General features: G+C 39.5%; 1 protein-coding gene across 2 annotated transcripts in view; it reads right to left on the reverse strand.

The window, feature by feature from the left end:
- Positions 1–9,502: 9,502 nt before the first annotated feature.
- Positions 9,503–16,464, reverse strand: part of prkd1 (protein kinase D1) — a gene marked incomplete at both ends in the record, with an annotated part of 47,961 nt that continues 40,999 nt past the window's right edge. For both annotated transcript variants that reach the window (XM_079286902.1, XM_079286903.1), the window contains 3 exons: positions 9,503–9,733; positions 12,355–12,440; positions 16,173–16,279. In XM_079286902.1, the coding sequence (XP_079143028.1) occupies positions 9,503–9,733; positions 12,355–12,440; positions 16,173–16,279 (424 nt within the window). The remainder of the gene's footprint in view (positions 9,734–12,354; positions 12,441–16,172; positions 16,280–16,464) is intronic.

Raw genomic sequence — 16,464 nt, forward strand, 5'->3', positions numbered from 1 at the left:
AACATTTAAACATTAAAATGGAACATAATTAAATGAGAAATTGTTCATTTTAACATTATTATAACACATATATTATTATTATTGTTATTATCATGATTTTATAAGAACATGATCACAATTGTTTGTTTTATCATTTTTGCTGCTTGTTTTTATGACATAACAGTTTATTTGTTACTTTTTCTCATTGTTTTTGTTGTCATTATTTGTTTTCATTATAAATCATAAATAAGCACTGTAAGCTTTTGCAGTATTATTGTCAAAAGTAGTTGTAATAAATTTGATAGATTGTCGAATGCAAATTAGAAATGTATTAGTTTGTTCAATACATGTATTTCATAAAAAATGTAAAGCATAAACAAAAATATATTGTACTATATAATGTACCGATCCAATTCATGTGTCAAATGTTGTGTAAGAATTAACATTTTGTATTTATTCAACACAAATGTTTCTCTAATATATCTTGTGCTTTATCATTCCGGCCTATTTATAGTTGACACAATAAATATTATTAATGTCAAACACAAGTATTAATGCAAAGACATTTACTCCAAAACCAGCAAACACTTTTTTATTCACATTGAGCAAAGAGTCAAATAAACGAACTGAAACATACACAATGCATTTATACGGGTTATACTATTCATGTATTTATTTCAGATAACTAATAAAGTGAATATTAATCAAAGTGTGTTTTTATTGAACAGTATTTAGAGATGTTACACTGAACGACAACGACTCGGTTCAGTTTCTGCAGCTGCTCATTTACACACATGTGACAGCTTTCACAGTGTGTGTGTGTGTGTGTGCGTGAGTGTGTGTGTGTGTGTGTGTGTGTGTGTGTGTTTGTACTGCAGCGGTGTGAGGACATGGAGCTTTGGGGGGGTGCGACATGTGTTTTGCTGCAGAGAAACAAACTCCACAAACTGTTTGTGTGTCTTTTGCACTTTACTTAAAATTCTAGACGATTCTTCTTCTGTGGTGGTTTGTCGTATTTCGTATTCGCGATACGGAAATAAAAAATCAGGAAGATTTCAGCCTCCAAGCTGCAGAACGAAGACGCTCCTTTTTTCTTCAATGGCTCACACTGAGTCTCTAAAATAATTCAGATTTTTGTCTTAAACCCGCCTCTCTCTCTCTCGCTCTCTCTCTGTCTCTCTCTCTCCCTCTCTCTCTCTCTCTCTCTCTGTCTCTCTCCCTCTCTCTCTCTCTCTCTCTCTCTGTCTCTCTCCCTCTCTCTCTCTCTCTCTCTGTCTCTCTCCCTCTGTCTCTCTCCCTCTGTCTCTCTCCCTCTCTCTCTCCCTCTCTCTCTCTCCCTCTCTCTCTCTCTCCCTCTGTCTCTCTCCCTCTCTCTCTCCCTCTGTCTCTCTCCCTCTGTCTCTGTGTTTTTTTAATTGGCATATAGGGAGGCTTGTTTGTTTTTGTTGTCTGCTGTTTCTTAAATGTGTGTGTTCGTGTTCATGTGGCCCCCGGTGTCCCAACAAGCACTGCGGTAGGTGTTGGGAGGCGCTTTCGGCGGCAAAAACACACACACACACGAGGAAATACAGCAGACGAAAATGGATGACAAAGACGGAGATACACACAGGGACAGAAACGCACAAAGACAACAAATCCACAAAGACTCATACCATGGGAAATCACACACAAGTACACACACACACACACACACGACCCGTTAAAACACACCAAACCTTAAAAGCACAGATCCTCATAGAGAAGCACACACACACACACACACACACACACACACACACACACTCAGATGGTTGCTTCTCATTGGGCGCCATCTTGTGGTGACATCGACTTCAGAGCCGACAGAAACCTCCTGATGTTTATTCTCTTTAAAATGATCAAGTTAGTGAGTTCATTCTTTTAAATTAAAGTGCAGTTTATCAAATTATGAACAAAACATGTTCAAACTGTTGCAGTATTATATATAATTTGTATGATAACAGTAATAGAGTGATATGAGCACATGTTATTGTTGTCTCACTGTCAAAATAAAAGAATAAAACACAAGTTACAACTGATAATTAATAATTAATGTTGGAATATTGTTATTGTAAATAGTTTGTTACGAATTATGTTATATAATTATTTAATGATATAGTATATCATATATATTATTTATTATTACAGAAACATTATATATACTATTAGATATTATAATAGAATGTTTAACTATGATAACAAAATCAAATCCTTTCTTATTATTATTATTAATTTCTTGATTGTTTGTTTTTATTTTTCTCTTTTCTGTGCGATAAATATATATTTTTAAAGTTTATTTACAAAAAAGACGATAAAAATTATCAGTTTGAACATTAATGAAATAATTGTGAAAAGAAATGTCAACTTTAAAGATGTGATAATACCAACAGTAGTACTACCTGTAGTTCTACTCGTACCTTTGCTGTAATCTACCTCATCGTGTAAAAATGAAAGTGGACATTTAAACTCGATTTTCCTGTCAGGAGCCATTCTCACTCGCTGTTGTTGAGTCTTTACACACCCCCCCCCCCTCCCCTCCACTTCCCCTCCCCTCCTGAACCAGAGGCCTTTTCTTCGTCACCCCTCATCATCATCATCGTCATCAACATCACCATCAACCAGCAACATGAAGGGAAACGAGGAGCGCTAAACGCTCCACTTACATGGAGCTCCTCCGGGGATTCTTCAGGGTAGAGGGTTAGCGTAGCTTAGCATAAAGAGTACATCTATCACACTACTACAAGAGTATGAATTCAACGTGCTTTACTTGCTATTGTATGTGTTTTTATGTATCATTGGTGATAATAGTACTTCTCAAAACTTCCACATTTTTCTAACTGTATTTATTTTTTCTACATTTTTTATGATTTAAATACCTTGAACTTGTTTACTCTTCTTGTGTACCCTGTTTTTAAATACCTGTGTGTTTTTAAACACTAATATTGATTTGCTTCTCTTATGACGTTCTTTGAGCTGCATTTTTATGTGATGAAAGATGCTTTATAATTTAAGCTCATTATTATCTTATTATCTGATTTACCTGTTCCCCTGGTCCTTTTTTATCAAATGCATGTTGATTGCTGATCTGTACACTTTGGAAACAAATGGAGGCGAGTAAGAACACCACAACTCTCCAAAGAGTACGGTGACTGTGTTGTAATCGAATTTATCGAAAAGCTGCGACAGAAAATCTTATGCTATTTAAAATATCAGTAAGTCAGTCAGTGTTGACTTTTTATAATATTTAATCAAGAACACCATTTTCCAAGAGCTTTGAGTGCCTAAAGAAAAGCATATGAATGTGAGACTTTAGCTCTCGACTCATTCAAATTAAACTTTTAAATCTTCACTGTTGAACGTAAATACTTCTGTCTTACCTCTGTAGATGTTTATTGTGGCGTCAGGAGAAAAAGTACTATTTGATCTTCGATGATGTGTTCTAGTTTAATATTCACAGTGTTTAAGTGCAGCAGATGTGTCTTGCACTCCTTGGAGGTGGTTCATTAAATAAACTGTCACTCACACGAGGCTTGTTGTTCTCTAGATGAGAAATTGGAAAAAACCAGAGCGCCGCGCCTAAAGGTTCAACATTTGAGAATGAATCAAAAAAATGTCGACAGCAGGCCGACGGCTAGCAGCTAACAGTGCTAACAGTGAAACAACGGACAAAAGTGCTGACGGAGCTCACAGTGTTGACCTGAGGGGCAACCGGAGCGCCACTCAGCGAGGCATCGATTCAACATTATGATTCAATTTGACCAACGTAGTCATCTTTATATTTACCCGTTGGTTTGTAGACTCCCATTTCGAAGCCTCCAGTTCAGTGTTTTGCCATCGCCATCTTGTGAAGTGACCATATTTGGACTGAGGAGTTTAGTAGAGACACCGTATACGTCTCTGGTAAGAGACCTGTCAATCACTGTGTAGCCCCGCCCTAAAGCATTCCCTGCTTTATGGTCTGTTTGATTGTAAATGGTAACAAATGGGAACAAATCAAGAGAGAAGTAGAGTCATTTTCTCATAGACTTCTATACAACCAGAGGAGGCGCCCCCTGATGGACACTAGAGAGAATGCAGCTTTAAGACGCATTCTAAACCGAAGGTTGAAGTTTGTGTGGTACAAACTGATTATACTGTACAGAAATTAAAATAATCCACATTAATTAATTATCACAGTATCATGTTATTAAAGTAGTACTTTGTAAATCAAACAAAAAAGCCACTGAACAACATCTCCAAGTTGATTTTAAAATATCTTTATTTAAACATGATTCAGAAAAAAATACATCTTCAAAGTTCCTGCAGGTAGCAAACACTTGCGTGAGCTCTTCAGGCAGGTTTTTTCAGAGGAGTGAAGCCACGTCAGAAACATTCGACCATTCAGTGACGTGGACACACGGGACAGCGGCTCTGAGCCTCAAGCTAAACACATTCAGAGGGACAATACTGAGCTGAAACGCACAGCAATCTGTCCATCCGTCACGTTTACATCCTGCCAACACACTCACCCAGAGTCTGTGTGCTAAATATCACAGTATCAAACCTGTGACCTTTCACAGTCAGCAGGCCAGGCTACAGTCCTAATAAAACAAAACAACTAAATCTTGACGAATGTCCACTGCAGGTGGAACTTGAATCAGAAGATCGTCTGAAAGTATCAAAACCAAAACTATCGACTCAAATAGAAGTACTAGAGAAGTACATGTACTTACTTAGAGGAATAATTTGGCTGGTTGTGTAAATGTTTAATGCCCTTTCTTGCTGAGAATCAGATGAATTGATCCGTACAGCTCTCGTATCGGTATTTTAAATAGGCAGCATGGTTAGCTTAGCTTAGCACAAAGACTGAAAGCAGGGGGAACAGCTAGCCTGGCTTTGTTCAATGATTGTGGGGAAATAAATCGCTCATCAAAATAAAGTATAGGATCGTGTAAAATCATCTGTGGGGGACTATTTATTGGCTGGGAGTAGTGATTTGCGATCTTTTGTAGCTTTCTGTCGTCGTCCCTGGTGTGAACAATCTTATCAAAGAAGCCTTTTGATGGTTAACTCTGATGTCTCTGGTATTAAAAAATAAGAGAGGTTAACTTTTGTACATTAAATTACTTTAAATAGAACATTCTTTGCTGCCGAATTGGTTTGTTAGTTATACAACAGCTTTGCCTCCTTCAGGCTCCTTATATTTACAAATCTCGCCACATTATAAATACAAATTTATAAATATATATGTATGACATCAAACATTCGCAGAGTAGTGTATGGTATTTGATTAAGTATTTTTATAAATATACAATACAATGAGGTGTATCAGCTGACCGAGTCTTACTGTCAATGTGAGTTTCCTGCGTCCCCCGAGTCTCAAGTTTGGACTCCAGAGTTCAACTTGCAAAGTTCGAAACCTCCAAGAACTCTGATTTGGCGTTCTCGGTTTTGAGAAAGGCTCATATTCTCTGGGAACATGACAAATACTGTTACCTGGTCACCCTTTCATAGTACTTCCTGTACACACCTGCAGTAGCAGATTGTAGCTGAATGGATGAGCTCATCTCCAGCTTCTTTACGATAACACACACACACACACACACACACACACACCAGTGTTGCACCGTCTGTGCACACAATTACAAAAACAAGTATTTCAACAAATGCTTTAAGTCACCTCTTTACAGAGAAACACAAGAGACAGGTGACGTTCCTGTTCCAGGTGAAGCTGAAGACAGAAGCACTGATCAGCGAGAGAGAGAGAGAGAGAGAGAGAGAGAGAGAGAGAGACAGAGAGAGAGAGGCACGAAGAAGACAAGGCCATGGAGGCTTCAGAGAAACAGCCCTTATTTTTCAGATCTATGGCAATATAATAACAACATAATAACCCTGATACATGCTGTTCTCCTTTGTCTCTGTATGGGAGGAGTTCAAGATGTGGCAGTTCAACCTTGCCTTGCTTATCGGTAAACAGAAGTCTTGTCGAGCCTGACGGGAGGCCTTTTCTGAACCGTCGCTATCCACAGAGCGGCACAAAGGCCAATAAACTGTAATCTTTTTTAAATTAATTTGCGGTGATCATTACAGCCGCCCACCGTGTGCTCTGGTGGAAAAAGATTGTAGGAGGAACATGAAAAAAAAATGTAATTTTGAATGCTCAAGTGCCAAAGTATCAAGTGATTTGGAGGAAAAAAAGGGTTGAAGTCATGTTTTATGAAGTGCAGAAATTTTAAAAAACCCTTTTCAAATGTTCTCAGTTTTTACTGCATGAAAGCCAGAAATGCATCAAGCCAGATGGCAAGATTGATTCCAGCATAGCGGGCTGAATTTCCCAGTGCTTACAAAACTCATTTTCTACGTTTACATTGAAACAAAGTGATGAAGTGTTCTTGAGAAAATACGCTGTTTACATACTAGACTTACTGAGCATCTTTATTTTTGCTTCTATTCGTGTACTGGTTGTTTATACCTCTTTTATTATTATTTATTCTGTCTTTGTGCTGCTGCAAACTCCAAAAGGATCTGGCTCATCTTCCGTCCACACAACTTCATTTTACAAATATCTCTGTCCGCACTAGAGAGCAAAAACTAACGTCAACGATACGTGAAACACCAGAGAAGATTCTGAGTAAACGTAATGAGATTGTACTCTGGCGGTATTCAAACAATAGTAACTAATTATACAATACCTATTCATTAAATATCTTTCTGGTCCACGAGGTGCTATGAGGCAAAACTGAAATGTGACTCTTATGTGTCGACGGACGACGAGTTGAGTTTCTGCTTAGCGTCACTTTACAGTCCCGCTAGCACCGCTGGATCGTGGTCATTACACAAAGCAAGAACAGATGTGTTTCCCAATGCTCTCTTCTTACACATCCATGAGGTTTAGTGATGTTCTCATGTCGTTAACGTGTAGGACAACAGCTAGTTCCCTTCGCCAAGGAGGTTATGCTTTCAGCTCGGTTTGTCTGTACGCGCATTATGTTTCACTTTTATTAACATTGTGAGATCGGGTATTTGTGATGCTTTCATGTGGTGTTTATTGGAAACAAGTTTGCCGATGTTTGTTGGTTAGAAACTGAGAGCACTTTGTTTAACTTTGCCACCAAATAGAAGTGAAAAAATTACTTTTCAGACTTCAGTTCTTTTGTTCCAGACGGACTTTATCGTGATCAGATATTAGATAAGTTTAAAAGCAGTTGCTGTCTGCCCAACATTAGCTAACATTTTTTAAATAGTGATAAAGGAGAGTTGGCAGTAGGGCTGAAACTAATAATTATTATCATTATCGATTAATCTGTCAATTGGATTTTAGGTTAATTGAATAATAAACTTCCCAAAGGGAACATAATCCAAAAGACTAACTGGGCTAAGTATTGAGAAAAAAGATGAGTTAGATCATGACTTGAATTTGTATCCCATTCAAAGAGAACAGCTGTGTATTTGGGCTATTGGTACAGTAAATGTGATAAGAAACTAACAACATTCACTCTGCTAACAATAGACGCTACGTAGCCTTTAGCTGAACCTTCAGTCCAACTGAAAACTACAAACACACTATGCTGCATGTTATTTTTTGAAAACATAAAAGTGTTCCCCCTTTAAAAAAAAAAAAACGATGTTTGTAAGAGTTTTCCTTAATAGAGAAAGACTTCAGACTGCGTGACAAACGAACATTTTGTTGTTACACCACAGTTGGCCACACCCACTGAAAGGGGAGCTCTGCTACCGTCGCCTCCCTTTGGTCCAGACAGAAATACATGAATTTAAAGATTAAAAGAAAAAATAATCCTTGGAAATGCAAAAAAACATCTAAACATTCCCGTCAGTACCAGTTAAACGTGGCAACAGTGTTCGGACAACTTTACCCAGAATACTGACAAACTAAAATATCTATGTATCTTGCAGTTTTTTGGTATTTGTTGGCACAGATTTTTGAGCAATTGAGGATTTTCATTCCAAAATGCAATGTATCCATTTTTTAGAAAACAAAAGGTACCTGAAACGTAGAGTACATCATCTTAGTGAATTGTTTTTTTCGTGAATAACTACATCACTTTGGATATCTTGTTTTGGAATGAAACCCCCTATTTTTCATTGACGGATAACATGAGGAACTACATTTGTTAACTTTCCTTAGTAGAGTTTCAGTTCTATAAAGAGAAGACATTCATAGCTTTCAATAACTACATCACATACAAAGAAAACAGTCCTGAACTATTTGTCAGGGCTGAAACGGACACTGACGACGCTTTTCTTAATTTTTGTGTTTTTTGTAACTCAAAATTATTTTTACTGTTGATAAATGTAAAAATGATTTACTTGATTAAGCATTTTAAATGTATTCTACACAAGGTCAAATCCAGTGGACGATTTTAGTGGGGATGCGATACTCTTCGCATGTCCCTGCCATCCCCAACATATGTTGGTCTGCTTGACTCATTCATCTTCATCTGATTGAGGTTTGAGCAAGTTAGAATCTATGGCCCCCGACCATCACTCTGAAATATCAGTAAGTGACAATCTATGACACGACAAACAATTAACAAATCGCCTGCTGGTCAAACATAAAAGAAGATTCAACGAGAGGCACAAACTTCGGTGGGAAGTTTTGTGTCTTCCGAGCGTAAATGAAAGCTGCTTCCTCATAGCGTCTTTTTTCTGATTGTCTGAAACAAGAAGTGCTGCGTTTAGTCTCTTTCACCAATAACGTGTCAAGGCTGAAAACTATGGAAGTGCATTGCATTCACCAAAGAAGAAATATTTGCTGTGACTCAGCATTTCATTATTAGGAGATGTGTTTACTCATCCTAAAGACCGATATCTGTGTTATGGATCCTTGTTTTGTTATTACAAGGTCATCTTCTAGTTTTGAGCGTTGCGATTATAAAATATAGATCTTTATAATTTTTTATCTTTATAATTACAAGGTATGCTGATTTTACCTGTTTCCTTGATTATCTTCTGTAGGGTCTTAGAATCATAAGAAAATAATTACGAAAACCTGACCTCATACTAACAAAACAAGGATCTCATAGTAAAGAGAAAAGATAATTAAATAATTATGCTCACGAAACTGAGATCTAAAATGAATTATAAGCTCGTTATTAAGCAACAAGGACTTCGTAATTCCAAAAAGAAATAGTTGAGATCCTTCCCTCGTAATTTCAAAACAAGAATCTCATAACCACAAGATAAAAATGAATGATCTTAATGTCCTAACAGACATTAAGGCTTTCAGCTAAAGTTAACTTGCACTGATCTTCATCTTATAATAATGAGACAAAGACCAAAGTAAGTGAGATTTTTTTTCTTGTAGTGAATGCAATGTGAGTCCTTAATATCTCTCTAATGACGGATGTTTTTCAGTCAATGAAGAAAATTTTTCATTTGTTTTCAAATGTTTTGTTGGTTAGTTTAGTAAAAGTGTTGGAGTATCTTTAAAATGTCTCCTCATTTGTTTTAATTTGTACTTTTCTTTAATTTTGCAACAGTTGCTGGTTCTCGTGTTGGAGCCCCGTCCTCAGAGTTCACTGACCCTCTCGCTGAGGGTCTCCAGCTCCTCCTCGTGCTCCTGGTAACACTCCACCGGCTGACTGCCGTCGCTGCGGGGGCCGTTGGCGAGGTGCGTGGGGTAGTCGAGGCCGCTGAGCTGGGCGTGGTGATGCCAACGCAGGTCGTCGCTCTCGTGGGTGATGTAGCGCTTGTTCATCCGGGACTCCAGGTTCCTCAGGTCCAGCCACATCTGGTAGTCCTGGTGGAGAAAGCAAGCGCGCCCTAAAACATACTGGTCCCAGAATTGTTGTCATATTTAGGGCTGGTTGAGGTTTATAGTTAGGGCTGGTTGAGGTTTATAATTAGGGCTGGTTCAGGTTCATAGTTAGGGCTGGTTGAGGTTTATAGTTAGGGCTGGTTGAGGTTTATAGTTAGGGCTGGTTGAGGTTTATAGTTAGGGCTGGTTGAGGTTTATAATTAGGGCTGGTTGAGGTTTATAATTAGGGCTGGTTGAGGTTTATAGTTAGGGCTGGCTCAGGTTTATAGTTAGGGCTGGCTCAGGTTTATAGTTAGGGCTGGCTCAGCTTTTATAGTTAGGACTGGTTGAGGTTTATAGTTAGGGCTGGTTGAGGTTAATAGTTAGGGCTGGTTGAGGTTTATAGTTAGGGCTGGTTGAGGTTTATAGTTAGGGCTGGTTGAGGTTTTATAATTAGGGCTGGTTGAGGTTTATAGTTAGGGCTGGCTCAGGTTTATAGTTAGGGCTGGCTCAGGTTTATAGTTAGGGCTGATTCAGGTTTATAGTTAGGGCTGGTTGAGGTTTATAGTTAGGGCTGGCTCAGCTTTTATAGTTAGGGCTGGCTCAGCTTTTATAGTTAGGACTGGTTGAGGTTTATAGTTAGGGCTGGTTGAGGTTTATAGTTAGGGCTGGTTGAGGTTTATAATTAGGGCTGGTTGAGGTTTATAATTAGGGCTGGTTGAGGTTTATAATTAGGGCTGGCTCAGGTTTATAGTTAGGGCTGGTTGAGGTTTATAGTTAGGGCTGGCTCAGGTTTATAGTTAGGGCTGGTTCAGGTTTATAGTTAGGGCTGGTTGAGGTTTATAGTTAGGGCTGGTTGAGGTTTATAGTTAGGGCTGGTTGAGGTTTATAATTAGGGCTGGTTCAGGTTTATAATTAGGGCTGGTTCAGGTTTATAGTTAGGGCTGGTTGAGGTTTATAGTTAGGGCTGGTTGAGGTTTATAGTTAGGGCTGGCTCAGGTTTATAGTTAGGGCTGGTTGAGGTTTATAGTTAGGGCTGGTTGAGGTTTATAATTAGGGCTGGTTCAGGTTTATAATTAGGGCTGGTTCAGGTTTATAGTTAGGGCTGGTTGAGGTTTATAGTTAGGGCTGGTTGAGGTTTATAGTTAGGGCTGGTTGAGGTTTATAGTTAGGGCTGGTTGAGGTTTATAGTTAGGGCTGGTTGAGGTTTATAGTTAGGGCTGGTTGAGGTTTATAGTTAGGGCTGGTTGAGGTTTATAATTAGGGCTGGTTGAGGTTTATAATTAGGGCTGGTTGAGGTTTATAGTTAGGGCTGGCTCAGGTTTATAGTTAGGGCTGGCTCAGGTTTATAGTTAGGGCTGGCTCAGCTTTTATAGTTAGGACTGGTTGAGGTTTATAGTTAGGGCTGGTTGAGGTTAATAGTTAGGGCTGGTTGAGGTTTATAGTTAGGGCTGGTTGAGGTTTATAGTTAGGGCTGGTTGAGGTTTTATAATTAGGGCTGGTTGAGGTTTATAGTTAGGGCTGGCTCAGGTTTATAGTTAGGGCTGGCTCAGGTTTATAGTTAGGGCTGATTCAGGTTTATAGTTAGGGCTGGTTGAGGTTTATAGTTAGGGCTGGCTCAGCTTTTATAGTTAGGGCTGGCTCAGCTTTTATAGTTAGGACTGGTTGAGGTTTATAGTTAGGGCTGGTTGAGGTTTATAGTTAGGGCTGGTTGAGGTTTATAATTAGGGCTGGTTGAGGTTTATAATTAGGGCTGGTTGAGGTTTATAATTAGGGCTGGCTCAGGTTTATAGTTAGGGCTGGTTGAGGTTTATAGTTAGGGCTGGCTCAGGTTTATAGTTAGGGCTGGTTCAGGTTTATAGTTAGGGCTGGTTGAGGTTTATAGTTAGGGCTGGTTGAGGTTTATAGTTAGGGCTGGTTGAGGTTTATAATTAGGGCTGGTTCAGGTTTATAATTAGGGCTGGTTCAGGTTTATAGTTAGGGCTGGTTGAGGTTTATAGTTAGGGCTGGTTGAGGTTTATAGTTAGGGCTGGCTCAGGTTTATAGTTAGGGCTGGTTGAGGTTTATAGTTAGGGCTGGTTGAGGTTTATAATTAGGGCTGGTTCAGGTTTATAATTAGGGCTGGTTGAGGTTTATAGTTAGGGCTGGTTGAGGTTTATAGTTAGGGCTGGTTGAGGTTTATAGTTAGGGCTGGTTGAGGTTTATAATTAGGGCTGGTTGAGGTTTATAGTTAGGGCTGGTTGAGGTTTATAGTTAGGGCTGGCTCAGGTTTATAGTTAGGGCTGGTTGAGGTTTATAGTTAGGGCTGGCTCAGGTTTATAGTTAGGGCTGGTTGAGGTTTATAGTTAGGGCTGGCTCAGGTTTATAGTTAGGGCTGGTTGAGGTTTATAGTTAGGGCTGGCTCAGGTTTTAACATTAGGGTTAGTCTGTAATCTAGTCATTACACTTCTCTTTATTTGTTAAAAAGTTGGTTACTTCTTTTAATTTAGCCCCAGCTTCGTCATCCAGTCTTTGGTTGTGAAGTGTGACTGTTTGAAGGAAGGTGGGAGACATTTACGACTCTATCACGCTGATTTAACATTTAAATAAATTCAAAAACAATGATGATGCAGAATAAATGTTACCTGTAGCCAGGGGTGACTGAGGGTCTTGTCCACACTGTATCTCTTCCTCATCTTTACTTGCAGCAGGTTGTTAATGAGGTCAATCGCTGGAAAGATGGAAAGAAAGAACAAGGAAACAAGGAAACAAAAAAAAAGATGAGCGAGAAATGTTGAGGTAAAGCGAGTGTCCAACAGAGGGAGGGATGCAGAAGGGGAGGAGGATGTAGCCCCCCCCCCCCCCCCCTGTGGTGAGGGGCCACTCGGGGCTAATGAGCAAAGCTAACATGATGTTAACATTTCTTCAGGGGTCAGCAGTCTGAACAGCTCGAGGACCCCGGGGCCCCTCAGGGTTACAGAGGCCTCCATCGCTTGGCATTATGCACATGAATGGAGCAGCACATGAATACCCCCCGAATCTGTCCGTCTCACTCTCTTTCCAGGAACGGCCTGGACTCTGGCTGCTTTTCAAGGCTTTTTTTAACCCCTCCTACATTCCTCTTTCTCAGCGGAGTCACATGACCCCGTCGTTAATCCACACTGTTTGTTTTCCTCTAATAGTGGGGCCGAACGATGGCGATGTCCATCCATCCAACACCAGCTCTGAGAAACATATCTACAATTCTCAGACAGGTTTACTCGCAATGATGAACATTTTCTTACTGCAAGTTTTGTCCCATTTTGTCAAGTGTCAAGTTATTCTTGACAATTTTGTTTGAGCAGAGCATGATTGGATGTTCAATGCCTCATGCTGCACATGAAACTGACTGTTCTAACAGAGATAATAACAGTATCAGACACCAAATGTATTATTTAAATGTAAAATAGTTTGAATGAAATTGATCAAACAAACGTTGAATTAGTGTTCAGCTGATATTCCAATCTAATCTTCCAACCAGCTGACAAACTCCCATTCTGAAAAGTAAAGTCGATGCTTCATGTGTTAAAGCTGCATTCTCTCTCGTGACCATCAGGGGGCGAGTCCTCTGGTTGTATAGAAGTCTATGAGAAAATGACTCTACTTCTCTCTTGATTTATTACCTCAGTAAACATTGTAAACATGAGTTTATGGTCTCAATCTCTAGTTTCACTAGAGTCTTCTTCAATACAGCATGATGTTCATTTAGTACATTATGGTCCATTTAGAGTCAAACTGACCATAAAGCAGGGGATGCTTTAGGGCGGGGCTACACGGTGATTGACAGGTCTCTGCCAGAGACGTATACGGTGTCTCTATGTTACTCCTCCTCAGTCCATATATGGTCACTTCCTGTTCACTGGTTGCAAAAACCAAGATGGTGACGGCTACACTCCACAAATCAATATGTCCACTTCTACGCTTCCAACCCATCCTCATGCAGCGGGTCGTATGATATAATAAGAAAAGGCTATTCTTCATTTTTCGTGCATTTTTGTGTCAATTTACGCTCGTTACATGAATACAGTCTTTTCAAAATAAGTTCCCATCTTCACAGCAAACAATGAAAGTTACTAGAGTAATGAAGTTTGGTGACAAACAAATCCTGGAGATCTCTGTTCGTTCCTCATGTGAAACGAGAAGTTAACGTTTTCCTAAACCTAACGTCGTAGTTATTGTTGCCTAAATACAGTTGTTTCTGGTGCGTACGGAATTTTGTTTTGTAAAGACTGTATTCATGTAAAAAGCTTAAAGGGACACGTGTTGCTGGACTTTCGTAGGAAAACGCACAGAAAATGAGGAGTAACTTTTTCATCAGATATCGGGGGATGTTTGTCGCTTTCAGTTGTCAGTCTGGTTGAACCATTGAACAGCGTTTTGTTCTCCATGTACCAACCTAAATAACTATTATAACTATAAGAATCTACTAAAGAGACGTTCTACAAGATAAAAGCCTCAAAGACATTCAGTCATGCAACATCTTTTTGTGAAAGAAGTTGCATGATGTTCAATTCATGTTTAACAAAACAATATAACTTCTTCATTCAAGTGTCACCATTATTAAACTTGAATCGTGTTTGTGGGCAGACGAATAAATGAGTTACAGAATCCATTTAAAGTGTATTCCCTTAAAGTGATCTTTGAAAAATGCAGATTAGTTGACGTACTAAGAGTTTTTCGTCTCTGACATTTAATACTCCTGACATAAAAATAACTTTGTACAAGGTTTATTTTGAAGTCGCTGTGGCGGGATGAGGAGGCGGAGGGGAGCTTTGAGAGCCCTTCGGGCATCCGGGCCGAGCAGCGAGTGAGTCAGGCTGATTTATCCGTCTCGTAGTCAACAGGACGACTCCAGCCAACACAGACGGCGGACGCATTTAGAGACAATGACGACAACAACATGAGTCACACAGCAGGAAAGAGACTGACTTCAAGTGCCGGAGATATTATACTGCAGCAGGGAGGAATAATGAACTCACCAAAAATAACCACTGAGTCACATACGAAAGGTGAAACAGAGCATTCATCTTTGATCGTGGTTTTATAGGGGATGTTCTGAGTAGTTATATTTGTCGGTAGAGGAAGTTCTGATATGCGGTTTCAGTACAAAATGACCCTCGGCAGTGTTTTACAGAAATATGACTCGTTGAATCATCAGTAAAGGCATTTAGTAAGTTTTCATGAGTATCCTGGTTTTTAATCAGAATACACTGTTTACAAGAGAAACCTGGTCCTTCTAATCCTTGTTTACATGCCTGAACCTCATTATGTAGAGGATGAGTAACCACTGATAGTTGAGAATAAACTCAAAATATAGGGGTCTACAGGGGGTCCGACACCCCTTGATTGACACTTCAGACCCCTGAAAGCCTCAATTGCAAAATTGTTTGGGGGGGTCTTTAAAATCATTAGACAGTTCGTCACTTGCAATTGTGACTAAAATTACTTTTTAAACTAATGCTCAGGAGTTTAAAATATTCAAACTGCAAAACATTGAGTCAGTATGTATGAATAGTGAGTGGGAGAGACAACTTTGAAATGTGGTCCAGTGCCTTTTGTGAGAACCTGGATTAAAGCAGGACATTAATGATGCCGATTTGTAAAAAGTCTGAAGTCATGCTTTGTTAGGTCTGTCGGCCAGACGTCAAGCAAATCATTTTTAAAATGCTTGTTTTTTTTAATGGAGTTTGGATCGATCAATGCTCGGCTTTGCTAACGTTGTAGCAGCTCCATCAACACGCAAATTAACGTCATATGGGCGTAAATATGGCAGCCTTGTTTATACACATACATTTATACACATGGTGTCTCTACTAACACTAGCGTAGAGCTGTTGGCAAACAGCTACAGCTACAATCATTTCTGATTCTGATTCGACAACGTCAGGATGCAGTGATGACAGGAGGAGAATCTCAATGCTGATAGGCTTTCGTGACACAGTTGAACTCAAGCGGATCCACGAATGAGCAGAATTTAGAATTATTCACGACACGATTTCTTGTCTATTCGCGTCCATTTGCAGCCATTCGCGTCAATGCATTGACTTTGTCTCAATTGCCTCGTGTAAAAAAATTGCGAATGTGTGTGCAAAGTGTGTACAGCCAGTTGACTTGGCTTGCATCCATGGAATCCATGGAAGCATTTACTGACTAACTAATATGTAACTTAAGTTGATGAAGCACCTGCAAACAAGGAAGAGGATGATCATGAACCTGAAGAAGGTGTTTACATGACCCAGTATCCAGATTATCCAGGGCTTTTAAGTTTACAGGTTTACAACTCGAGATTTCCTGTTCACGACTGGACGAGGAGCAAAAAGAACCGCTGTAGAGTTGGAGGTCGACCTTTGTAAAACTCTGATCTGAACTGGATCAGACTTCAGATCCACTCAGCAGCTGTGTTTGCGGTCCTCTGTGTTACGTACCTTCCTGGGAAACTTTCTTCCAGGGATGAGGAGGGTACATGAAGGCAGCGTTCTGGATCTGATCGTTGATATCTTCATCTTCATTGAAAGGGAACGTCCCACTCAGACTGCAGAACATAAAATACAGAAATCATATTACAGAGTTAACCTGTAATTCAGTTTATGGAATGGCCATGATTTAAACTTAGATAAAATAGTTTGCTTATATGTTTTATGTTGTAGTGTTTGCTGGTCGACTTTTGCTGAGGACCACGAGAAAAGTTAAAAGTAAAGGAAGGAGAAAATGAGGAGG

This window comes from Melanostigma gelatinosum (genome assembly GCF_949748355.1).
Source record: "Melanostigma gelatinosum genome assembly, chromosome: 16".
Classification (NCBI taxonomy): Eukaryota; Metazoa; Chordata; class Actinopteri; order Perciformes; family Zoarcidae; genus Melanostigma; species Melanostigma gelatinosum.